Source organism: Protopterus annectens, chromosome 9.part0 (assembly GCF_019279795.1).
Source record: "Protopterus annectens isolate FY-2018-M chromosome 9.part0, PAN1.0, whole genome shotgun sequence".
NCBI lineage: Eukaryota > Metazoa > Chordata > Ceratodontiformes > Protopteridae > Protopterus > Protopterus annectens.
Window position 1 is genome coordinate 1,936,998,997 of NC_056743.1, and position 27,510 is coordinate 1,937,026,506.

Below are 27,510 nucleotides of genomic sequence, written 5' to 3' on the forward strand. Positions count from 1 at the left end.
GTATGTGTAAGTAATTATCTTTGGCGCCAAAGATGCATATTTAAATGGAAGTGATCAGCTGTTCAGGTTGTTCTGATGAAGCCCACGATATGTGGGTGAAAGCGCTCAACTTTTTACATTTTATTGCATAAAGATTTTTTCAAAACACTTGTGTGGAGTTCGAACAACTTTTTTCACCCAGATTTGGACTTTTGTGGTTGTGAGTAGTTTAGCGTTCACTAGCGTTCTGTGACCGCTGCCTGTTTTTTCGTGACTGAACGCTTGGTTTCTGTTATAGCCATACATAGGAGAGAGAGGGAAAAGCAGGGGGCTGGAGAGAGGGAAACCAGGACGGCAACAGTGAATACACTCAAACATCAACATTTATGGTAAGTGTACACAACTGTACTATGTTCTTCATATTTCACTGTTGCAGTCATCACACTTTCCCAAAGCTGAAGAAGGGTGGAGGCAGTCAAGAAGAGTTCGAACTGGCTAGTTTGTCTTGCAAGACTGCTGTAGCAATTCCTGCCCTGGATTTGGAAAAGATAGACAGGTGGTAATGTTTGGTGAAGGTGTGTACAGAACTCCAGGTAGCAGCCTTCAGGATGTCCCTGGTAGGGACCCCCCTGAGAAATGCTGTAGAGGTAGATGTTGCTCTAGTGGAATGTGTTCTGACCCCCTGAGGGGTTGGGTTTTCCATGGTGCTTGTAGCAGAAATTGATGCAGTGTGCTATCCATTTGGAAATAGTTTGTTTAGAAATGGTCTTGCCCTCTGCCCCTGTTGCAAAGCTGACTAGTAGCTGGTCAGATTTTATGAAGGGCTTAGTCCTATCAAGGTAGAATCTGAACTGTCTGTGCACGTCCAAGGAGTGCAGGATCCTTTCCCCTTTATTTTGAGGATTAGGTAAGAAGGTTGGCAAATGGATGGATTGATTGAGAGCCACAATGGACACCACTTTAGGCATGAAGGAAGGGTTAGTCCTGAGGGAAGCCCTGTCAGCATGGACAATAATGAAGGGTTCCACAGCCATCAGTGCTTGTAGCTCAGACACTCTTCTAGCTGAAGTGATGGCTAGAAGCAAGGCTGTTTTCCAAGAAAGGAATTTTAACTCTGCTGATGCAGCTGGTTCAAAGGGGGGAAGCATGAGTTTTTCCAGTACAAAGTTAAGGTCCCAAGCAGGGGTGGGTGCTCTCCTTGGTGGCCTTAAGTTGTTTGCCCCTCTCAGGAATTGTTTGATAAGAGGGTAAGAGAAGAGAGGTGGCTGTTTTGTAATAAGCAGAAATGGCTGAGGCAAGTATCTTAATGGAGAAGGACAGGCCTTTGTGGAGTAGATCTGCTAAGTAATCCAGGATAAGAGGCAGAGAGGGCAGTGTTGTGTCCTCTCCTTTAGATTGAATCCATGAGCAAAACCTTTTCCCTTATCAGCATAGGATTTTCTTGTATTGGGTCTTCTGGCTTCAAGAATGATGTCCAGCACCTGTTTGCTCAAGGTCGCTGGGGGGAAATTCAAGGAATAAGCCAGGCTGCAAGATTTAGGGTTTGCAGTTGTGGATGCAGAATCTGTCCCTCCTGCTGAGAGAGGAGGATTGGATTCTGGTGTGGGTGCCAGGGTGGCACCAATTTCAGGCTGCACAGGAGTGGGTACCAGTGCTGGTGTGGCCAGTCCAGGGCAATCAGAATTGTCCCTGGTCTGTCCTGTTTTATCTTGAGTAATAGTCTTGAAAGGAGGGGCAGAGGGGGAAAGGCATAGATTGAGAGATTTACCCACTGAAAAGATAAGACATCCACTTTCCAGGCCCTGCTGTGATGATTCCTAGTGCAGAATTTGCTGAGCTGGTGGTTGTATGGGGAGGCAAAGAGCTCCACCTTTCGGGTCCCCCATTTCTGGATCAGAAGGTTGAAGGTGCTGTGCTCCAATTGCCACTCATGTGGGTCTAGGAGATTTCTGCTCAAGTCATCTGCCAGTAAGTTTTGTTTGCCTGGCAAGAACTGAGCTAGGAGAAGGAGTTGAATGTCCAAGACCATGTTCCACAGGGCCATGGCCAGCCTGCAGATTGGGTAGGAATGGGTTCCCCTTGCTTGTTGATGTACCACATAACTGTGTTGTCTGTTTTTATTAGCAGTTGTCCTGGAAAGATTAGGGATCTGAAAGCTGTCAGGGCATTCTGTACAGCTAGCATCTCTTTTTGGTTGATGTGCAGATGAATTTGACTTGGGCTCCAGTGGCCTTGAATACATATTCCGTCCATGTGTGCCCCCCAGGCATAGTCTGATGTGTCTGCGGTTCGAGTTTGGGTGGCTTGGGATTGAGTAAATGGCAGTCCCTTGTTGTGGTTGCATGCTTCTGCCCACCAGAGGAACTCCGTCCTTAGACAGGGAATGATGGGAATGACTGTTTCCAGGTCCTGAGAATGTTGGCACCAAAGACTGTTTAAGTACCATTGGAGTTTCCTCATATGCAGTCTTGCATATGGAATCAGCAGTATACATGAGGTCATGAACCCTAGGGCTTGCAGTATTTTTCTTGCAGATATAGCTGGGTTCTGGTAGCCATTTATTTGAAGTAGTCTGTCAGACTTATTTTTCAGAGGTAAGGAATGCCATCTGGGAAGTTATGTAAAAGCTTGCTCCCAGGAATACAATCTTTTGACTGGGTGCCAGTTTTGATTTATTTTTGTTGATGGTGTACCCCAAGTAAGTGAGAAGGATTTTCACAAAAGTCAGGTGCTGCAGCAGCAATTCCTGTCTGCCTGAATCAGGCAGTCATCCAAGTACAGGTAAATTTGGACATTTCTCTGCCTGCAGTATGTAATGGCTAGAGCCAGGCATTTTGTGAATACTGTGAGCATAGTAGATGAACCAAAGGGAAGTGCAGAGAACTGATAATGTATAGACCCTGCCCTGAAACATAGATATTTCCTGCATGATTCCCTTATGGGATCATGCTGATAGGCTTCTTTTAAGTGTAGGGTGACTAACTAGGCATCCTTGGCTAGCATAGAAAGAAGCTGTTTGCAGGGTAAGCATTTTGAATTTTGGTCCCACCAGGAATGTGTTGAGAATGGAAAGATCCAGGACTGTGTGCCAAGAGCCCCCTTTCCTGGGTACCAGGAACAGTCTGGAGTAGAATCCTTGACCCCTCTGTTCTACTGGAACCAGCTGAATAGCGCTAATATTGAGGAGGGAAAGTACTTGGTTTTGAGCCTCTGCCCACTGGTTTGGAGGAAGGTCTGAAAACCTGCTTGGGATTGGCAGTGAATGGAAATAAAAAATGTACCCCTGGGATATAATGTTGAGGACCCACTGGTCCTGAGTGATGGACATCCAGTTTTTTGCATGAAGGGCACAAGCAACTGGGCAGGGTTGGGGAGTGGAGTAAAATTGTCATTGTGAGCTTTTTCCGTAAGGTGGTGGCTTACCACTCCCTGCTTTAGGAGTGGGGGCACTCCATTGCTTAGATCTCTGCATACCCTGAGACTGAAGTCTGGGTGGTCTGTTTCCCTTGCATCTGGTTTGAGAAGGCCTGGAGGGGGCTGGAAAGGACCAGTGTTTGGAAGGGCAATGCCTACTGAATCTAAGGGGTTGCACTTGTAATAATTCAGTCTGCATAGACTTAGCTTTTTCTTCCATCTTTTTAAGAACCTCTTCTGCTTTGGTGCCAAACAAACAGTCCTTATTCAAAGGAGCATCTAGTAACATTGATTTAACATGGTCTGGCAAGGTCTGCTCCTTCAGCCAAGCATGTCTTCTCAGTACAGAGCCAGTGACAGCTGCCCGGCAAGATGTTTTTGGGTGTCAAAGCCACACTGTAAAGTATGCTTGCCGACTTGGCTTGCAGAGTACATACAATTCTTTATTTTCTGCACAGACTGAAAAGGTTGCCACTTTTTGTTTAATAAGTTCCATAATATGTTGCTGGTACTTCAGCATGTGAAACTGACAATTCAATGCCCTAATAGCAAGAGTTGCAGAGATATATACCTTCTTACCCAATCTGTCCAAAGCTCTAGAATCCCTGTCTGAAGGGGTGGGATTCTTGGCTGTAGAACCCTTGATACCTTTAGGCTCCTGGGAAATTATCTCTGGGTCAGCAGTAGGATTCTTGATTACAAATTTGAGTGTGTCTCTGTAGTACCTGTCTGTTTTCCTAGGGGCAGGAGGTAAAGTGTCAGGAGTAAGACTGAATTCCATAAAAATATCATCCACAACATCCAGGACATGGGGTATTGCTAAGGGCCTGTGTTAAGGCAGCTCTAGAAATTCTCTAAATCTCTTTTTGGACTGAGGATAGTCTTGGCATTCCCAGTGGTAATGCTCTCGTAAGGTATGCAAGGTTTTACCAAAAGAAAAATCCTCTGGAGAGGAGGTAGAGGGAATGGATTCCTCTGCATCTGAATCCTCATAAGCAAATAACAGCATGTCTTCTTAATCAGAAATTTCAGTGTCATCGGACTCCTGGTATGTAGAAGCTGAAGGGGACTGGACTCCGTCTCTTAGCAGGGGAAGGCTGACTTCCCCTAATCAGCGTAATAAGGTCTTCAGCCATACTAAGCATTTGTTCTTGTGGCATGGGTGCAGGTGCATGCACTTTGGTCGTTGGTTTTCTAGGCATAGTGCATACTCTGGGCCTAAGAAACTCTGTAGTTTTGGTTAAAAAAGAAGTCATCGGTTTGAGTCGAATATCGGTTGAGCGAATAACTGACTTAGAAGCCTGTGCCTGCTCAGTGGCTCCGGACCCATCCAAGGAAGAGACATCCGCAGGTTCCATAGTCTATGAGTCTCGCAGCATACCGGACTCCGAATGGGTCTCAGTAGAGGCCTGCGAATCCATTGAAGTAGGCATCAGGGGCTGTGAAAGCATCTCACTGAGTACTGGCGACTAGCTTAACGGAAGCATCGTCAGCAGTTTTGGACCTACGCGGTCTGTCTCTGTCTTTATCTTTATGTTTTTTTAGAATATCGGTAGTTGGATGGCTTACCAAAGCCATTTCAGAATATGGAGATCGAGAGCGAAAGAATTTAGCAACAAAGAGAGCCCGATGATGAATGGTTTGGGCATTAAATAAGGCACAAAACCGACAGCAAGGGACATTGTGGTCTGGGCCTAAACAGGTGATGCAGTAAGAATGAAAATCTCTGAGGTATTTGCTTTCCACAGGCAAGACAATTGTTAACTTTTTCTGACATCAGAGCAAGAAAAAAGGATCCCCAATGGGGTACTTAGCTTTAGAAGACTTCAGGATTATTAAATTCGTAAATGAAAATTCAGGTAGCGGCTAATCGGCACTTGCAAACTGCTTCTGGCTCTTCAGCAAGAAAGACTGATGTAATGGTATCGGCTGCCTGTTTCTATACCCCTAACGACCTGACATTGGTCCTGCAGCAACAATATCCGACACAGAATTACTAAGTCTCTGGCATTCGGGCCGACTGAGGGCTACCTGCAGGCAGATAAACCCAAGTGTAATGACTGCAACAGTGAAACACAAACATCTGAATGGCTCCAGAAGAGAACAGTCTCCATTGAACAAATGAATCCATGTACACCAAGGAAAAATGCAGAAGAAACAGGGGAAACGCTCAGCAAGAAGGGAATCTAAATTAAAAAAAAAAGAACAAATAAGAGGGAATTGGAAGGAGGAATGAATGCTGCAACAGTGAAGAGAAGGGCATCTACTGTTAAGGTAAAACATTACACAACTGTACTATGTACTTTTATATCACTGGTGCAGTATCCAAAACCGAAGGGAGAGTTAAAAAAACAAAACAAAAAAAACTCAAGAAACAGAATGGAGGTGGAAGGCTGAGTACAGCCCTCAACAAACCCACATAAAATGGTTTCAGCAAAACCTGCTCTGCCCCTAGAAACCATATCAAACTTATGATGCTTAGTAAAGATATGCATTGAAGACCAAGTAGCTGCTTCCAGGATGGAATTGGTTCCAACCCCTTGACAATGGCAACAGCCCTAGTGGAATGAGCTTTAACAGAAACAGACAGAAATTTGCCATGAAAAGAAAAAACAAAGGAAATGGCCTTAGACATCCAGGAGGGGATGGTTTGCTTAGATACGGCCAAACTCAATGTTCTGGGATGAAAGTAAGCAAAAAAGCTGATCAGACTTACAAATGGCCTTAGTTTTATCCAAACAGTACTCAAGATGCACTTTGTGCAAATTGGAGGTATGTAGAACCCTCTCACTACCAGACTGAGGAGAAGGGAAAAAGGAAGGGAGTTATACTGATTCAAAGAGAAATTGTTTACTACCTTGGGCACAAAAGAAGGATTAGGACGAAGGGGCACCTTGTCCTTGTGAAAAAAAAACAAAAAGGAGGAATGGCCATAATGGCCTTGAGCTCAGAAACCCTCCTAGCAGAAGTAAGAGCAATAGTTGTCCAGGTACAATGTTGCAAATCAAGCAGAATATAGAGGCTCAAAGGAGTCTGAGTCAATTTTTTCAACACAAAACTAAAATTCCAAGGAGGAATAGCTTTCACAGAATAGGCCAGGCCAGAATGGAGCAATTCACACAAATAAGAGGACCAGACAGCCCGGACTGAAAAAGGGTCCTGGTTTACTAAAATTGTTTACTACCTTGGGCACAAAAGAAGGATTAGGACGAAGGGGCACCTTGTCCTAGTGAAAAAAAAACAAAAAGGAGGAATGGCCATAACGGCCTTGAGCTCAGAAACCCTCCTAGCAGAAGTAAGAGCAATAGTTGTCCAGGTACAATGTTGGAAAGCAAGCAGAATATAGAGGCTCAAAGGAGTCTGAGTCAATTTTTTCAACACAAAACTAAAATTCCAAGGAGGAATAGCTTTCACAGAATAGGCCAGGCCAGAATGGAGCAATTCACACAAATAAGAGGACCAGACAGCCCCGACTGAAAAAGGGTCCTGGTTACGGAGCATGGCACTAGAGAGATGAACTCTTCCATTTGTATGTTAAGATTTTCTGGTTGAGGGTTTCCTTACCTCCTGTAAAACCCTGAGCACGTCCTCAGAAAAGAGGGTCAGTAGTGCAAGAGGTAACATACTTGCTTTTGGTGCAGATGGCTGTGGGTTCTCTTCCCACATCAGGTACAGTAATTGTTGACGCACATCATTTTTAGAGCGAGGATGGCAAAATGGTTAAGATATTGGCCTTATAGAAAAAAGGTGCAGAGTTTGGTTTTCACATTGGTTAATTGGCTAGACTTAAAATGCCCCACAAGGGCAGTTAGCCTAGTACTAAGCTATGAACCTATAAAAGGGATCAAAACCAAGTCACCTACAGTGTCAGTTGAAGAGTGGACAAATGAGGATTGATGAGAGACCCCTTGTCCTGTGTGAGTACATCTAAACGAGGAAATTTGTGGTGACTGCCCCTGGGCAGATGCATTAAGAGGGGGAACCAGTGCTGTCCTGGTCAAAAGGAAGTCACTAGCAAGATTTTTGGGGTGTCCAGCTGAATCTTCTGCAGAACTCTTGGAAGTAGAGGAAGCGGAGGGAAAGCATAAAGAAACATCCGATTCCAAGGAAAAGAAAGGCCATCAGTCTTCCAAGCCAGGCCTGCCTGTTCAGAGGGGAGGTAAAATGATTTACCTGAGGAATACCTCACTGATGCACAATGTCCAGAAACAAGTCTCTGTGAAGCATCCATTTGTGAGCTTGTGTTTTGGACCAGCTCAGAAAGTCTCTAAAGGAATGTATACTGCCTGAAGAGCTAACTAATAATGGACAGCCACCTCCCAAGCCTGTAGAACCATTCTGCACAGGAGGTACTATTTTGTGCCTCCCAGCTTGTTTACATGCTACATCACTGTAGTGCTGTGTACACCTTCAAAGGGCCTGGAGATAACATGGGCTGAAAAGCCTGAAGGGCCAGAGTTAGAGTTCTAATCTCTTTGAGGTTATGGTCTGACTTCTGATGGGGGTGGGCTAGAGAACCTGAACTTTCAGGTGACCAAAAGTAGCTCCTCACCCAATGTTTGAAGCATCGGTAACTGTTCCTGAGAAGGGACTGAAGGCTGAAAGGGCCGGTCTGGATTGAGAGCAAACTGTTGAATCTACTACTCAAATCCCTTCTTTAGACAGGGAAGGACAGGTACACTGAAATCCAGCCAACAACTGCACTGTCTGAATCCTGCAACCTAGATACACACAATCCTGACAGGGAATCAGGATGGACTTTTGGAAGTTGATAGTGAACTCCAGACCTTGAAGAAAAGAGATGGTGACCTTCATATCCTGTAACAGGCGACTGGGAGAAGGCAAATGAAGAAAAAGGTTGTCTACATAAGGAAAAATCTGAATGCCTTGGAGGCTGCAGAAGGCAACCACAGGAGCTAGGCACTTTGTAAATACACTTGGGGCAGTAGAGAGGCCAAGGGATAAAGCAGAGAACTAAAATGAAAGAAAGACACACAAATGTAAAAACTTCCCAAAAGAGGGTCAATAGGGATATGAAGACAAGCATCTCTTAGATGCAAGGACAGTGGAAAAGCCTAGGGTAATAAAAGAGGAAAGAGGGTTTGAAAAGTAAGCACCCAAGAAGGGACTTTGAGAAAGGTGCTGAGTCGGGAGAAATCTAAAATAGGTCTCCAAGTGCCCTCCTTTTGAACCAGAAACATCCTGGAATAAAAACCCTTTACCACTTGGGAAGGGGGGAGAAGTTGCATGGCTCCTTGGTTCACCAGGGACCCTAGAACCGCCAAGAAATTAGGAAGTTGCACTATAGGAGGTTGAGAAATCCCTAAAAAAGGAGGGAGACTTCCATATCATGAAGTAACCATGACAGATGACAGAAGGAACCCACGAGTCTGAACTGATGAGATGCCAATTTGGAAGCCAAAGGGACAAAGGAACCTGGTCTAGAAGGGGGGAGGGGGCAAATGGTCAAAGAATCAGTCTCATCAGATAAAGGAGGCTTTCTGGGCTACAGAAATCTGAGAAGCATTAGAAGAGGGGCCCGTCTACCACCCTTCCTGCCCTTGTAGGCCTGGCAAGGTTGCCTGAGAACAAAAGCAGATCTAGAAGATAATTCCTCTGGAACTTAGGGGCAGGACAGACAAAATATGTTTAAGGTCCTACAAGGCTTTGCCTTTCTTTTGAAGAGACTTAAACATGTCAGTAGAAGCAGTTCCAAAAATATGTTTATCATCCAAAGGAGCATTCAACAACTTTGCCTTAATGTCCTCGGGTAGAGACTGGAGACGAAGGCAAAAATAGCACCTCATGAGAAACCCAAAACCTGCAGCTGTAGAAGAGGTGCCAACAGCATCATAGCTACACTTAATACAGTGGCAAGCAACATTTAGTAGCAGAACCCATAACTGATGAGGCAGAGGATTTGCCTTCAGAATCAGGGAGGTCAGAAAAAACATAACAAGCCTAAGCAATCAAGGACAGAGCCATACCTGGTCATGTGGTGCTAGTAACTCACAGCCCTACAGGTCAAAGAAGCAGCCGTGTAAACTTTCTTACCAATCCTATCCATTGCCCTACTATCCCTATCAGAATACAGAATTTTGTAACAGGGCAAAAGCTTAAGTTTGTCAGAAGAGACTGACACCACAGCAGGATCAGGAGGAGGACATTTAATTAAAAATTGACAATTCTCAGGAACCTTATAGAACCTATCAGGTTTCTTAGGAGCAGGAGGCTGAGAATCAGGAGATTTGGAAGCAGCAATGAAAGTAACAAGGCAGCCAACACAGGAGGAATTGACGGTGGTTTAGGAATATCCACCCAAAGCAACACACTATCGTCTCTGAATATCACACACTTGAGAAGAATCCCACAAAGTATTCCATCATCCTAGCAACTGTGTCCCCAAAGGAAGTCCAAAAAAGGAGAGTCAAGGCTAACAGACTTGTCTTCATCAGACCCATAAGCCAAACACAAAGGCATCATTGAAGAATAGGACAAAGACCCCTCTCATTAGACATTGAATCCTCATCTGAGGAATCTGGTTCCCTATACCATTTAGAAGGGGCAGAGGTCCAAGGGGAAGTGGGTACCAAAACCCCCTGAGGAGGCTTTAGGGCCATCAAGACAGAAAACAAGTCCAGACTAAACTCTTGCCATTCACTTTCAGGATCCTTAGGACAGACAGAAACATGCTTCAGTTTTTGTCTTTTCTTGGAAGGGACATCAGCCCTAACAAATACCGGAGGTTCTGACCCTTAGCAAGATTCGATAAGAGAATCCAGAGCTTCCTCCCTGACAATATCTGCAGAATCCCTCTAGGACCCTCCAAGATAATCAACTGCGGTTCTGCCTCGACATCGAGCAGATGCCTATAAAGCCTTAGATGGATCCATGCTGGTCTCCGATGGAGTCGTGGCAAAGGAATCTGACATACACTTTGATCTACAGGGACACCCAGTGGAGGCTGGACAGCTAAATAATCTGGCCGAGACTTCATCTTCTTACCTAGTGGGAGTATCTCGGGGTTAGAGAATTCTGCCATGGTATCCTGGGCTAACTGTTTAACCCACTGGCTTTCAAGGTAAACTGCTAGGAAAGACAAACAGCTTCCAAGTGTCTTAGGCACAAATGCCTTAAAGATACTACAAGTGGTATGGTCATGGAAGCACCCCCCCCCGCCAAAAAAAAAGTGACGATCCTTATGGTAAATCTGCCTCCCACACTGACATTTTCCCTTCTTGGATGACATGAACTCTAGGTAACATAAAATACAAGGCCAAGAAAAGCTTAAAATACAACGGGACACTTATCTGGTGGCTAAATATTCAGTACAGCAATAATGGCATTCAAACCATCAGCACAGACATTCTGGGTAGTTGCGCCCATACAGCCTTTTTATGCCCTACGTTCTGTATGAGAAGCATAAATGTGACGTACTGTGCATATAACTTCATTAGACTTTTGTACACTGGCTGAGCATCAGGCAGCCCTGGGCAGGAGATCACATCTGTTTTGGATACTGCAACAGTGATACGGAAGGACATCATACGAACATAATCTTCCAGTGGAAAGGGGAAGGAGAGAGGATATGTTGAGGAAGCATGAAAACAGACAACACAGATGCAGCGTTATGCTCAGTACATAACTTTTGTATCTAATGTTGTCTTTTTTGTCAATTCCTCAACCTTTGAGACAGAGTCCCCAGCTAGTACCAACCCAGTCTGGCCTTGTAAAGGATATTCCAGAGTACAGCAGAACCAAAAACTGTCCTGTTCCTAGAAAGTATATCCAACTTGTAATGAGCTATGAAAGTATGAGCACTGGACCAAGTAGCAGCAGCACAAATGTCATCTATATAACTTCTAAATAAGACAGCAGAAGTTGAGTCTGACCTTGTGGAATGAGCTCATTAGTGGTCTTGGTAAAGACAAACCCTTGTGGTTATTATAGACATAAGAAATACATTCAGTGAGCCATCGAGCTAACAATTTTAGACATAGTTTGTCCCAACTTAGCTTTTGAAAAAGAAACTGGTCCAGTTTCCTAAAATTTTTTGCTCTGTGGAGTTAAAACCTCATCCAATAGGTGAAGCATATACTCCTCCTTTATAGGAGAATATTTGGAAGAAGAATGGTAGATTAATGGACTGGTTATGGATGAATTCTAAATCTACTTTTAGAAGGATGGATCGGAATGAAAAACTCTGTCTTTATGAAAAATGATATAAGGTGGCTGGGATGATAAATCCTGAAACTCCAAAACTCTTTTAGCAGATGTAATGGCAAGAATAAAAATGGCTTTCCATGACAAAAATGTTACATCAACCTTTGCTACTGGTTCAAAGGGAAACGGAGTTAAGGCCTGGAGAAGTATCAAGTTCCAAAGAGGAGAAGGATCACAGATAGGTGGCCTGAGCAAAAATGCACCTTTAAGGAAGGCTTTGCATAACATAAGGGAGGCACTGACAAATTATCTTTGCCTACATGAAAACTGGAGAGTGCAGCCAGCAATACTTGAACTATAGAGTAACTTGCTCCATTATGATAAACGAAAGCAAGAAATTCTAAGACTGCTGGAAAGGGCACTGAAAAGGAGTTTAGATTTCTCATTACCCAGACAGGGTCATTCATTTGCTCTTGTACATCTTCCTTGGGGAGACTTTGAGAAAAAGTAAGGATGTGTAAAATCTGGGAAGAAAGCCTGGGCTGTCTTGCCATCATTTTGAGTGGAGAAACCATGCAGTCAATCTGAGGACTTGTATGTCTAGGTGAGGTAGCCCAGAGGGATGAGGCAGAAGATCCAGGAGGGGGGTCTAGAACCCAAAGAGGGTATATCAAATGAGGCCAGAGGAAAGGGAACCACACTTGAGGCCAGAATGGGGCAATGAGGATTAGCTTGCTCTTCAGTTTTGTTTTTCTGTAAAATCTTTGATAGGAGAGGTATGGGAGGGTAAGCATAAAATAGATCTTGGGGGGGGGGGAACAATCATGGATCAGAGTAGCCCTCGCTGACTCCCCCCTCTGGAGGGATTACGGCAAAAAAGCCTGTTGCATTTGGAATTGCACACAGAGGTGAACAGGTTGCAGCATGGCTGGCTCCATTGGCAAAAAATCTGTTATGCCACTGAAGGATTGAGAGACTATTCATGAGGCATAACAAACGGATTTGCTCAGTCTGTCCACTAAAACACTGAACTTCCTTGGAATGTGCATTGCTAAAAGAAAGTGTCTGGAATAGACTGCCCACTGTCACACACTCTCTCTGCCTCCTGACACAAGGGGTATGAGCAGGTTCCTCCCAGATTGCTGAGGTGTCAAACCACTGACATGATGTCCTTCTGTAGAGCCATCGTCATCCAAGGTAGGATGTCTTGAAATGCCTGCAGTGCTAGGACTGTCTGCATCTCCAGGGCACTGATGTGAATGTTGGCCTCCAAGGGGGGAAAATGTGACTTAAACTGTCTGTCCCAGGTAATGCCCCAACTGGGAACCATCTGTTGTCACTGTGGCCTTGGGCAATGGTAGAACAAAAGGGTAGCCCTGTGAAACATTTGTTGCGTTGATCAACCAGGATACATGTTGTCAGATCATCTTTGTGATTTGAATAGATGATGTCATGGTATGTCGATTCATAGATCACTGGACTGCGACAGTCTACTGTAGTACTCTCATGCAGTATCTCAAAGGAAGAAGGGTTATGAAGGATGCCACTAACCCAAGAAGTTGAATGATCAGTCTGGCTGGTGGTGACTGAAAAAGGAGACTTTTCACCTGAAGCTGTAATTTGGACAATCTGGATTGAAAAAGCCAAGCTACTTGAGAAACTGTGTCCAGATGAGCTCCTATGAACTCTAGTGTTTGGAGGGAAAGAGGCGAGACTTGAAGTTGACTGTAATGCCCAGGTGAAGATATAAATGGAGCAGGTAGTCCCTGCCACCTATCAATAATTGCCTGATTGGAGCCGTGAAAAGTCAGTCATCCAGATATGGAAACGTGGAATCCTAGCATTCTCAGGTGAACTGCAACTACTGCCATGTATTTAGTGAATACCCGGGAACTGTGGTGAGATTAAAGGGCAGGGCTCTGAAATGAAAATGGCTGGCTCCCAGCCAGAAGCAAAGGTATCTCCTGGATCTTTTAATTTTTGTGGTAGATCTCCAGGATGTGTACTATCGAGCAAATCCAATAGTCTTTTCTCAAAAAAGAGAGAATGGACTGAACCATGATTATTCAGAATTTGGAGTGTTTGACAAATTGGTTTAAGTGGCTTGGGTCCAAAACTGGCCTGAGGGTCCCATCTTCTTCAGCACCAAAAAGAATCTTGAATAAGTTCCAAATCCTCACAGGTCTGGTGGGACCTCTTGAATGACTCTTCCTTTGCAGCTTTTCTATCTCTGATGCTGCTTCCTTCCTCTGATGGAGTGGTACATCAGGAATATTTCATGGGTGAATGGGTGGGGGAAGGGAAAAGAGAATGCAATAACCTGTAGTAATTATTCCCTGCATCCAGACATCTTTTGTAATGGATATGTAAGCTTCTGAGTGTAAAGATAGGTGCCCCCTCAAGAGTGTACCAGTTGGGCAAAGATTCAGGAGTACTGGAAAAGCTTATCAGTAAAGAGGCCTTGTTTACCAATAGAGTTTCCCCCTCTGCTGCGGAGAGATTTGTCTCCACAGAAGTCCCGAGAGAACCCTTGTAATTTCTGAAACCACATCTTGCTAGACTCTTTCTGGTTTCATGGGAAGTTCCTCTGAGGAGTAGAAAAAGGTATCCCTAAGGCAGACAGGGTTTTCCCATCCTGTTCATTCCTGGAGAGCATTTACTTCACTTTAGGTCCAAACAAGGTAGATCCATCAAAGGGAGCATTAATAAAATACATCTTGTACGGCTCAACAAAGTCACATCCAGGTGTGCCTTTTAATGTTAACGCCTGAACCCGCCACTCTCAACATGCCTTCTGTAGCATGTGAAATCAGATGCATTTGACAGGGACTGAAGGGTGGCCAGTCGCAAACAGTCTTTTTATCCTCTGCTGATAAGGACGCAAGAGGGATTTGGTAAGATCTTTCATTAGATCCCTCTGAAATCTTGTGAAATGTGCCGGCAACCACAGAGCAAAGGTTGCTGATGCAAAAATTTGCTTCTCAAATCTGTCCAGTGCCCTAGACTTTATTGGGGGGGGGGGCACAGAAGGATGTTCTTCAGCAAGTTCTTTATGGTGGCTGTAGTAATTACCATGGTATTAACTGGGGGACCCCCTGCTCCAATGGACCTGGTCCTTAGGTGCAACTAAGTACTTGTATGGTTTCTTATGTATGGGCTCTGTCACATCCAGATCCTTCCAAGCCTGATGGGAAATTAAGTCCACCATTTCATCTATCAGGAGTACCATACAGGATGTGGCTGAGCCAGTTCTGAAAGCCTCTGGACACACTAACTTCTCCTGGGAAGGGGCTTCAGAAGACCAAACACCTTTGTCTCTCAGAAGTTCGACAATTTCTCTGAATGAGACATCCTTAAGGGATGATCTGGGGGACCCTCCCCTTCATCAAATTCACCATCTTCTGTCAAAGACTCCTGTGGGAATCAATGTGCCTCCTTTTACATTTCCAGGAAACTTTAGTGGGGACGATCCGAAGATGACCAAAAAATGTGCGGGAAGTCCTGTAAAAGGACGGTCTTAAGCTAGAATGGACAAGCTGCCATGATGGGACAGAATAAATAAGACTCAGGGCCTAGGGTAGACAGTTGTGGAGGGGATCCCGAAGGGTGGAAGGATGTCACATCTCCAGTCATGTGGAGAGCTCTCTCCACTGCCTCAGAGGCAGAAGCTAATGGTGTGACTATGTCCACCCCAGAAGGAGCCGGAGCCGCCTGACTGGAAAAGTCCAAAGCCTTCCCATGACTCTCCCATATGTTGCAGGAGTTTAAGCTAAGCTAATGCTGAGGGAAGGGACGGCTCCAAATAACCTTAGAGTCAAACCCCTACCCCCAGCTCCAGTACCAACGTTATGGTTCTGAGACCCCTTCCGGCTCCAACAAAGTCAGCGCAGGGTGGGTCAGAGGAGTCGATGAAAGCCAGGCCTTCGAATCCAACCAAGACAATCCTGAGATTCTTGGATCTGGTACCTATGAAGCACAGAGATGGATCGGAATAGGAGTGAGTAAAGGTGTTTGGGCTGGTCAGATGCTCATGAGTCCAATGGGAAACCAAGACAGGAGTACTCTCAAATGAATTTGGGTCTTGAAAAAAATTCTGTCCACATATGCTTCAGATAGGTTCCTGTTAGACCTGAAGAACAAAGATTGACATCTTGAAACTCACTGTGGAGACTCTTGCAGAAAGGGGCAGTGTAGCCTGGATGACACTGGCTGTGGAGAAAATCTAGGGTGAAGGGGTGGTGACTCAGAATGCAAAGTCTTCAGATACAAAGGAGTGCCGAGATCAGATGCCTTAGAAAGTTTGGCTGGAAAAGCTGATGCAGAGTCTGGGAAAGGTTGGGGGGGGGGTGTTAACTCCTTTGGCTTATCATTGTCTCTCTCTCTCTCTCTTTTCACCCTGTTTCTCCACTGGTTTGACAGGAGGAGGAAGCTCCAGAATACAAAAGAGGAAGACAAGAGACCTTTAAGAACGAATTGTTCTTGCACTCAACAAGGCTCTATGGTTGAAATCAGAACATATTTCACATACTACTACGAAATGTGCAGCCCCAAGACAGTGCACACATGGAGTGGGCATCTGAGTTAGGTATTTTATGCCCACAAGAGGAACATTTTTGGAAAGCAGTAAGTTTTGTCAGACATTTAAGACTATGAGTTGGCTTGTAAAAACAACAAGGAAAGAAAAAAAACACCTAGAAACTCTCAGGAAAAGATCTACCAACCAAAAGACAACTCTACATTAACAAAGCAGATACAGAATTCACAAAAAAAAAAAAAAATATATATATATATATATACACAAAATGTATATATTCTATTTTATATATATATATATATATATATATATATATATACACAAAATGTATATATATTTTATATATATATATATATATATATATATATATATATATATATACACATATAACTGAAAGAAAATCAAAGACCTAAAAAAAAAGAAAATTAAGTCAACAGAAGCAATTACTCGTTTCCAAAAAACACTCGACTAGATCAGCTACATCTAATCACACAGCGGCAAACAAGATCTGGGGTAGTCTGGGACTTTGGAGAGGATCATGGGTAAATGAGAAGCTTGAGCTATGGATCCAAACTCTGCAAAGTGGTCCAAGTCAGATCTGAAACCCAAAGGTTGAGAAACGGATGACAAAGACGTCAATTCTGATTAGGAGATATTGCCACAGCTGCTTGTCTGAGGTATTCCAGAGGGAGGTTTGTCTGTAGAGGTTGAGTATGGTTTTATAACAAACTGGGAGGATAGAACAAACTAGAACCATACTTCTTTTGGCTGAGTGTAACATTTTACATAAAGGTAGTGGGGACTGGTTGAATGATGAAGCTCAGTCCTCATTGTGACACTTCTCCATTGGTGGAAATGCATAACTGAAACACAAAACTGCTTTTTGTTAGGGTAGGTCTGTACGATCTTTGGTGTGTACGTGAGTTTTTCAGTGTGGAAGTGGGTACATCTTGGTTATGTTGCTTTACAGTCTAATGAAGTCCACCTCATGGATGAAGCACTAACTCTTCGATCAAGACGGTCTCTTCAGTGTTTTCACTGTGACCAGTTTTCTCAAGTGCTTCTTAGGACTCACCTTTTGTTTATTTTATTCACAATGAAGTGTAGCGTCAAAGGCACCCCTGTTCCGTAATGATGATATTAAGCAATGAGGGATAAGGACAATGCAGAAGAATTTTGCCTTGCAGTTCCCTTCCCCCCTCCACACCATAAAATAGAAATCTGTCCCCTGACATTTCAATCATAACTTTGTATATTCAGGGCTACATGTCACAGTTTTAGGGGAAAGTCTTTTTACTGATTCAAGACACACAGAGAAAATGCGATTAGGGCCTGGCTTTGCAAAGCATTCTTGAGAAATGCTTAGCCCTGCTAAGGATTGGGATGCCTTTCTCTCTTGGCTTTATAGTGGGACACACTGTAGCCATCCATCCAGAGAAGGTATCTACTATAAATGGGAAGGACTGGACCACCTCTCTTAAAGGAGGTAAACCCAGATCAGAATGATGACATGAAATAGGAAGAAATACTGCTTTGAGAGTATAAACATGCTGAGCCACTGTAATAAAAACAATTGCCATATGTACACTCTAAAGCTGGTATACCAGCTGCATATTTAAAACGCAGAGAAGTGCAATTACTTTCGTGAAAAGGGGATGTTGATTCAACATACCATCCTGAAACATTTATTATTTCAAAAGAAATATCCTGACAGTGTACAACAAGGCACCTAATATAATGGCTTATATTGCAGTAATCACCTCTACAAATGAGTGAGGTAAGAGAAATAAAAGGCTTTACGTGTAAAATACATTTCTTCTACGTCCTCTCAAAAGCTGATAATTATTTTCATAATTCCAAATGTTACAGCACAACGCCTGCTAACCCACTCATTTTAATGTGCATGCAAAATCTGAGCACACTTCTGCTTCTGAAACCTCTGCATGGCACAGCTGCCCTTTCTGGCTCTTAAAACCTCATCCAACCTGTCACACTGGAGTTCTGCTAGGGATCCCACATCAGTTAAGCCAACGAAATGTTACACAGGAATTTCAACATGAAAACACGCCACAATCAAAGCTACACACTTTCAAAACAAGCAGATCCCTCATATAACGAATACAAAGCATTTAAAGAAAAGGACAAATTCACAAAATAAAAAGGCAGAGAACGTTTGTATTTTCAGAAGAGACTTTTTTTTTGTTGTGTCTTTCGGCTTTACCCGGTTAGGGGTCGCCACAGCGGAACTCCGGTCCGCTAATGATTGGCAGTAGATTTTTACGTGCCGAGTTGCCAGCTCTGACGCACAACCTTCAACGAAGGTATGCCCATTCACGCATGTCTCCACACAGAAGACGCTTTAGCTGAGAATCGAACAGGACGTCTTACTGTGAGGCGACAACGCTACCGCAGCACCACCACCGCAGTTCATGCAAAAAGCGATCACATTTTTATGGATTCTTGTAAAATCAATGTTTCAAGTGTCCTCTTTTTCCAGTTATTCTAAATCTGCTTTGCAATGAGACATGTACTACCAAAACCAGAGCTTTACACAAATTAGTTTTATTCAACAATAGTATTATAACATCAGTAATGTGACAATGCAAGTGCATAAATTTAGGACAACATGCTGGAACTTCCTGATAAGATGTTGCAATGTTAACAGATCTAAAACTAATACAATTACAAAAGCCTCTGCACCCCTTGTAGTCTGGGGGAGTAAGACTCAGAGTGCCACTTGTTAAACAGTCCAAAACTCACCATGTTGCTAAGCCACATATGAAGACCACAAATTACAAAGGGCTGTCAAAGTGTAAGAGGTCTACAATGTCCTCTCATGGAGAGGAGAGATCACCTGTTTCCTTCAAAGGGAAGCCCAGATACTGTGCAGGTAGGAAGCAGCTCCTAAAGTACTCCTCAGAATGCATGTGTTATGGGCAGCAGCCTCTTTGGGTTGCAAGAACCAGTGCAACATGCTGTGGAGATCAGTTCTATTAGCACTTCAGCATGGAAGGGCAACTGCGACCTCGCCATAGGATGTAGATCTTCCAGCTCCTCACAGTCCTGTCAGCTTCTCAGGATGCATGTGCCATTACAACATGCCATGAAAAGCAATCTTGTCAGTGCCTTGCAAACCATGTATTGGACCTGCAACTCTGACAAACTGCGAGGGAGAAGCCCTCCCCCCTGGGGGTGGGGGCTAGGGAACAACTATAATGCTAGTCAGTGAGTTTGCAAACATAAAAGATGTATAGAGTGAATCAAGCGTCACTTACAATCCTGCTCCTTTATTTCATTTGCAATTTTACTTTTCCCAAAACTTTTAATGTGCAAAACTACAAGCGACACTTTACCACATTTAAAGTTAATTTATAATACATATGTTAACATTAAATAACAACATTCCATCTAAGAAGAGATTTCATCTTTCTACTGCATCTGTTAAAGTCACTTTCCATTGAATGATGGTTTCTACTTGCACTGTGACATTTTTAATACTATGGTATCCAAAGTGCACCACAATAGTTACCACAGTGGCAGATCTGAAGGCCACTATGACCAAACTCCTTACCCAAAGATTTTCAACTCAAGGAGAAGATAAATCCTGCATTTAGCCTCTAACACTCCATTCTGAATCCATTGCTCATAACTATACATTAAACAGTTTGAGAAGGCCAGAAGGGCTAGCCTGCTGCCATCTTCATATACATGTAGTGCATGTAGACAGCAGAGAAAGGGACCTTTTTAGTGTTATTTACTGCAAGGGTGGGCTGCAAAAATATCAGACACCCACAGAGTTGCAGAGGCATCTCTACTTGTACAGAAACAAACCCTTCACATCCGATGTACTGAGACGCACCAAATACTAGCTAGATTTGCCAGGGTTCATTCTGCTTTGGTTTATCATCAATAACACTGAAAAAAAAAAGTTGAGTGATAGACCAACTAAAAACAGGATGATTAATATTAATAAAAAATGGTATAATAAAGTGCTTTACAGGTCTGCATTCTGACATGCTGCCTTTACAGGACCTAACTTTTTTAGAAAGTATCACATGGAAAAAATAGTTAAAACAAATGGAGCCAATGCAGAAAGATGCCTGCCAAAAAACTAAACAATGGGATGAACAGTTTAATGAAGAATGGTGACAGGAGAGTGCTCTTAACTTTTTAAAACTTAAGCAAAATGAGAAGCAACAACTTGAGTCCAAGTGTTAGTTCTGAATCCAAAAGGACAAAACTGGAAACTAACAGGCATGGAAATATTTTTCACAATGGGTGGTGAAACCATATTCCTGTACAAGTGGTAGAAACCAAACCAGATGACTGCTTCAAGCAAGGGTCACACCGAGTGAAGAGTAAACAGCCCATTTCGGAAAAGTGGAAGAACAGAGGGGAACAGTTTCCTGTTGGAACAGTAGATCCCAGGCGCAGGTACTGAACAGAAAAAAAAAGTTTTTCTTTTTAATTTATTTTTATTTATAAATGTATTTATTTGCTGTTATTGCCTATGTTTCCATGTTCACTTTCTGGGGAGGTTTATAAGGTTCCAAAAGCAGCTTAGAGAAGGTATTGACCTTGTCTCCACCTCGAACCTCATGAGGCAGAAGTGGAAGCTTTACAATATGGAAATCTTCATACAGGTCTTCCATCTGAAAAATAGAGGGGGAAAACAATTACAGCCACGAAAGAACCTGCAACACTTGCATTAAACATCTCACAAGTACTCCTTACAAGATATGCTCAAGGCTCTTACTTACACCAGCTCCCATTTCTGTATTCCATTAACATTACAACTCTGCAAATAACCAACAAGACTCAGACTTCAGTTCACTGTTACCAAGACAGTGAAATGTTTAAAAATATTCTGCAGTGTCAGGTATGCACACAACCATTACCATAGGCTACAAGAGACAAGACCACAAATGGAAGAAAAAGAGAAAACTTCAAAGGCTGCCCATTTAAATTAAAAGAATGGGGGGGTAAAAAAAAAAGTTACTAATCCAACTTCAACAAAAGAAGGCATGTAGATGGTATGCTTACAATGCAAGGAGCCTAGATAATAAATGCACTTAATGTACATATAGTTCACTGAGGGAGGCACTAACACAACACAACCGAAGAGAAACAGGTGACTAGGGACTGGGAGTTGGCGACTTGGATTCTGGAAGGTGAGGAAGGACAGGAAAGTACAGCTGTGTTAGAAACTTACCATAACTGTACATGTTCAAGTAGTTTTACTGAGGCAGTCTTCAAAAGGCTCAAAAAAGCATAAGATGTTGCAGTCTGAATCAGAAGCCTCCTCATCTTCAGAGGAAGATAAATCCACAGCAGTCTTTACAGAAGTGGGGGGAGGGGCTGTGAAGAAAAGGAAGGAGGTCTCAGGACCAAAATGGCCTAGAGCAAACCTGAGAAAAGTCTACCCATCACTTTTTCCTAGAAGGAGAAGTTAAATGCTTAGTTTTCTGATGCTTCCTTTTTGGCTTGACATCTGCTTAAGCAAAGAGTGATGGTTTGGATCCTTGACGCATCTAGGTAAGTTTACCTTGGATACCTTCCCCAGCTAGTATCCGAGGGATGCCCTCTGGACTCTCATAGATGATAATGATAATGGGGCGGCACAGTGGTGCAGCAGTTAACGTTGTCATCTCACAGCAAGAAGTTCTCCGGTTCGATTCTCGGCTGGGGTGCCTTCTGTGTGGAGTTTGCATGTTCTCCCTGTGTTCACGTGGGTTTCCTCCGGGTACACCGGTTTCCTCCCACATTCCAAAGACATGCATCTGGAGCATTTCTCCCCGGGTCTCTGTTGAAAACAGGCTCTGTGGAACCTAGTCGGACATTCCCGGTTAACAAATGTTAAATAAAAAATAAAAATAAATAATTTGTGGTTCATCTATCTCTGTGGATTCCTCAGTCTTAAGGTCTTCCAAAGCCATACTGGCCTCCAGAGGGATCTCAGTAGAGGGCATCTGGTCTGGAACTGTGCGCACTGTGGGTTCAGAAACTTCAGTGGGTAAGCCAGAATCAGAAAGAAATGACCAAGTCTTTGGTCTAGGCCTTTTAAGCTTTTTCCTAAGTGGTAGAGGTATGTCTGGGTAAGCAGGATCCCCATCTTGAAGTGGGCCAAGTTTTTCAGACGTTGGGTCTTCAAAATAAAAGTAATGAATGAGGACACACTGGATCACAACATCTAAGGTACAAAAGATTGGCACTTGAAACCAGCCTTGTAGTGGTGTTCCACTCCTAAATGGAGGGACACTGTAGTATGAGCTTTGCCTGCTGCACTCATACTTACTCCTTCTGGCCAACATCCAACACTGGTACGGCAAAACACTTCAGAATGGTAAAGGAAGGTCCCCCAATAGGGTGCTTATTTATTTACTCAAAGCAATGGTACTAACAACCAACAAATCAGTCCGATGGATACACGAACTGCGTTTGGGCTGGAGGTGAGATGGCCAGAGGAATTATGCTCATACATCTGCCTTTATACCTCTATGCTTACAAGATGAGGTCATACATCTGATGAACAATCCTGGCAAGGTAGAGCTTTGGTACCTCAGCTATACATCAGTGGTGATAACCCATTGGCTAGGAATGCCACAACAGTGATTTCAGTCAAGATATCATCACAGATCTCATCACCAAAAACCAGCTTTCAGTCACATTGTTCTTTTCCGGTCTGGTAGGTGTGGACTATCTGTATGCCTAATAACACGGTTATCTATGACTAAGATATTGCCTTGTATGAAAACAGACGTAGTGGGCCTTTTGAGCTTAGGGCTGCTTTCCTGATGACTCGTGGGTGAGCTCGGGATTTGCAGTATGTGTGAGTGGAAGAGGAAGAAATATCACATTGTGAGGTGGAGGATGTTGTATTTTACATTGAGTTCTAGGAGTCATTGGCAATTTTTTCTTTCAGCCTCACCATGTGTTATGGGTCTAGCAGTGTGCTGTGACTGATGTGGTGGTGTGGCGGTATGAAGGACTGTCTCCAATTTTCTTAAATATTTACAACTCTTGTAGGTTGTACTGTCAACTGGTAGAGGTAGTGAACAGATGCTGCACTGTCATAGAACACCTAATGCAATCAAGACTGGCCACAAATGGAGTGACAGCAGACTGCAGAGTCACGCTGCCAGAGGGTGGAGGACTTGTGTAATACTCAGGGATTGGAGGGAAATTAGTGCAGTAGACCCTTACGACTTGAGGATTAAGTATTTAGGGAGATATTCTGAAGTTAGATGATAGCTAATATAGCAATACTTGAAGATAGATTTGGGTTTGTCAAGAATGATGAATAGCTGACAATCTCCTACTGGCTCCTACTACCACCACTGCTGCTGGTCTCACCACAGCTTCACAAAGGTGGAAATCAATGTCCCCTTGCTGCTGCTTCTCACCAGAAGCAAAACAGCATCATGAATCCCAAGATGAGACGTGGGCCACAGACTCTTTGGTGATCAGCAGTCTCGTCCCATACATTGCAGGGATCTGTTGGCTTGGTGTAGCCTTCTCTTGGTAGACGGCTTGGAGAGCAGCCACACCAATCAAGAAAATTTCAAGATGACTACAGAAAAGTGAATCTAGCTCTCCAGGGATTAGTAGTCTTGACCCATACGCTGCAGATTTTAAAAGATGGAAGAAATGGGGGGGGGGGGGATTAATATTTTAAAAACTGTCAACTTAATTAAGTCTTTTGAGTTTCTAGTACCATGATGAAAATGGACCCCATTCCTAAGTCAAAAAAGAAGTTATGTACTCACCATAATGTTCCATGTTGGTAGTCCATCTCACCCTTCATTTTTACATGTGTGTTCGGAGCTGATCCTCGGCTCCGACTCGGCCGATTTTCAAACTCGAAGACTTCTGGTTGGCTTGTCGCTAAGCAGGTATCCCATGGTGCACCAGTGCAATCCCCAGATCTTGTTTCCTGCTCACTAGCGATAGAAAGAAATAGAAAGAAACCCCTAACCACCAAACCAATAGTAAAGGGTCGCCAACCAAGAAATTTACAAAAAGTCCAAATAACAAAGCTGAGAGGTAACCAAAGCACATGTAGAAATCCAGCATAAAATATGCGATGAATGAGAAATTGACTACGATATAAAAATATAAAATCTTGTTTATTACTAAAATAACTGGTAAGCGCTTTTACCGTAGCTTCATCAGACCATTAAAATTTGAACTCATGCTTCACACAATTTATAAACTCCATTTGATGACTCAAACAAAGTAATTAGGCCATTTAAAGGGACATCACAAAATACATCTTATAACATAGTATACATTGCAAAGTATTATTAGAACATTATCTATCACGATAAATTCTGTTTAATGTATATAGCGCTTACTTTTTGCGCATCATGATGTTAATACTATATAACATGCACTTTGAATGTTAAATGATCTATATACTAGTTTTGTTAAAACTAGTAATATTAAATTCGATTTATTATTTAAAATACCCATTGCTACAGTGCATAATATAACAATGAAACACTGAAGAATTTTTATATTAAAGAACTCCTATCGTGTAACATTAATACTCATGACCTAGTCCAATATAAACCACTTTTCATAACTTTAAAATAAATCAACTCTCATTAACCAAGACGTATAAATGTAAATAACGCATCAAATAAATGTTTGACCTTAAAACAACTTATTATGTAATGTGCATATAAATACACCTTCCTTAAACTGTCAGCAATTATAAAAGCAACTCGTGTATTAACTCTTCATATTACACAATCACGAGATAATACTAATATTAATATTGTAGTAAATAGTAGTAACTAACAAACATTCAACTCTCAGAAATGCGCATATTTACAACTCTTGTATCTAACTGCTGGACCTCTGCGTGGACAGTATAAAAGTGCGTCAATAGGAAATACACACGATATATCTCAATGTTCTTATAATAATATATAATAACCTCCATATTTACACAATGTTATTATAAGTAACACTTTTCATATAGTTATTTAACTACCCCACTATTAGATATACATATGCTACCACTAGCAAGGGAGCCGGTGTTACTTATAATACTTATAATCAGATACGACTCAAACTGATGCTAATAATATCAATAGTGTGTATAATTTGGACTTGCCGCCTCTGATAAACAACCTAATAAAATGGTAATATTATATGTATATAAAATAAGTCCAATATACACAATTACCCATGGAAAAAGGGGGATCTCATTATAAAATATCACATGGACATAATAATATCACTTAAACTCCTTTTTTAAAAAACATTTAAAAAAGAGAGTAGAAACATCAACTGTATCTATTATTCAAAGGTAATATATAGCATTTGCCATTCTCATTTAACTTTCAACCGTCTAGCTCTAAGTATTGGTTTTAGGGAGGCCCTCTCGTTGAGACCCTTACCTTTATCAGCCCGTAATCTCATAATCCAATCAATTTCTCTACATTTGGTAGTATTGCGGATGTTCCCTTTTCTAACCGAAGGAATAATATGGTCTATAGCTATGAATTTGAACTTATGGTTATTTCCTTCACTAGCTGCATGTTTTGCTAGGGAATTAGTATTATACCCAATCCTTATGGCATAAAGGTGCCGAAATGTATTCGCAATGGCCATGTGGGAAGTGCGGATATTGCGAGTACATTTCCACAGGCAACTTCTTTATTCATTCAGAAACAGGTCATATTTTCTATTTTCATGTTACAGCCTCATGTAATACAGAAAATCTAGTATATTTGGCAGTTTGCCAAGAATGCCAAGCATTCTATGTTGGCAAAACCAACAGGATGCTCCGCACCAGGATTAGGAAGCACCTTTATGCCATAAGGATTGGGTATTATACTAATGCCCTAGCAAAACATGTAGCCAGTGAAGGAAATAACCATAAGTTCAAATTCATGGCTATAGACCATATTATTCCTTCGGTTAGAAAAGGGAACATCCGCAATACTACCGAATGTAGAGAAATTGATTGGATTATGAGATTACGGGCTGATAAAGGTAAGGGTCTCAATGAGAGGGCCTCCCTAAAACCAATACTTAGAGCCAGACGGTTGAAAGTTAAATGAGAATGGCAAATGCTATATATTACCTTTGAATAATAGATACAGTTGATGTTTCTACTCTCTTTTTTAAATGTTTTTTAAAAAAGGAGTTTAAGTGATATTATTATGTCTATGTGATATTTTATAATGAGATCCCCCTTTTTCCATGGGTAATTGTGTATATTGGACTTATTTTATATACATATAATATTACCATCTTATTAGGTCGTTTATCAGAGGCGGCAAGTCCAAATTATACACACTATTGATATTATTGGCATCAGTTTGAGTCGTATCTGATTATAAGTATTATAAGTAACACCGGCTCCCTTGCTAGTAGTAGCATATGTATATCTAATAGTGGGGTAGTTAAATAACTATATGAAAAGTGTTACTTATAATAACATTGTGTAAATATGGAGGTTATTATATATTATTATAAGAACATCGAGATATATCACGTGTATTTCCTATTGACGCACTTTTATACTGTCCACGCAGAGGTCCAGCAGTTAGATACAAGAGTTGTAAATATGCGCATTTCTGAGAGTTGAATGTTAGTTACTACTATTTACTACAATATTAATATTAGTATTATCTCGTGATTGTGTAATATGAAGAGTTAATACACGAGTTGCTTTTATAATTGCTGACAGTTTAAGGAAGGTGTATTTATATGCACATTACATAATAAGTTGTTTTAAGGTCAAACATTTATTTGATGCGTTATTTACATTTATACGTCTTGGTTAATGAGAGTTGATTTATTTTAAAGTTATGAAAAGTGGTTTATATTGGACTAGGTCATGAGTATTAATGTTACACGATAGGAGTTCTTTAATATAAAAATTCTTCAGTGTTTCATTGTTATATTATGCACTGTAGCAATGGGCACTTTAAATAATGAATTGAGAATTTAATATTACTAGTTTTAACAAAACTAGTATATAGATCATTTAACATTCAAAGTGCATGTTATATAGTATTAACATCATGATGCGCAAAAAGTAAGCGCTATATACATTAAACAGAATTTATCATGACAGATAATGTTTTAATAATACTTTGCAATGTATACTGTGTTATAAGATGTATTTTGTGATGTCCCTTTAAATGGCCTAATTACTTTGTTTGAGTCATCAAATGGAGTTTATAAATTGTGTGAAGCATGAGTTCAAATTTTAATGGTCTGATGAAGCTACGGTGAAAGCGCTTACCAGTTATTTTAGTAATAAACAAGATTTTATATTTTTATATCGTAGTCAATTTCTCATTCATCGCATATTTTATGCTGGATTTCTACGTGTGCTTTGGTTACCTCTCAGCTTTGTTATTTGGACTTTTCGTATTACTTTTTATTGTAAGCAGAGA

General features: G+C 42.0%; 1 protein-coding gene across 1 annotated transcript in view; it reads right to left on the minus strand.

Moving 5' to 3' along the window:
* Positions 1-18,636: 18,636 nt before the first annotated feature.
* Positions 18,637-27,510, minus strand: part of GET3 (guided entry of tail-anchored proteins factor 3, ATPase) — a 468,165-nt gene continuing 459,291 nt past the window's right edge. Inside the window, exon 7 of the mRNA XM_044082390.1 lies at positions 18,637-20,742. Within this exon, the coding sequence (XP_043938325.1) occupies positions 20,599-20,742 (144 nt within the window). The 3' untranslated portion in view covers positions 18,637-20,598. The remainder of the gene's footprint in view (positions 20,743-27,510) is intronic.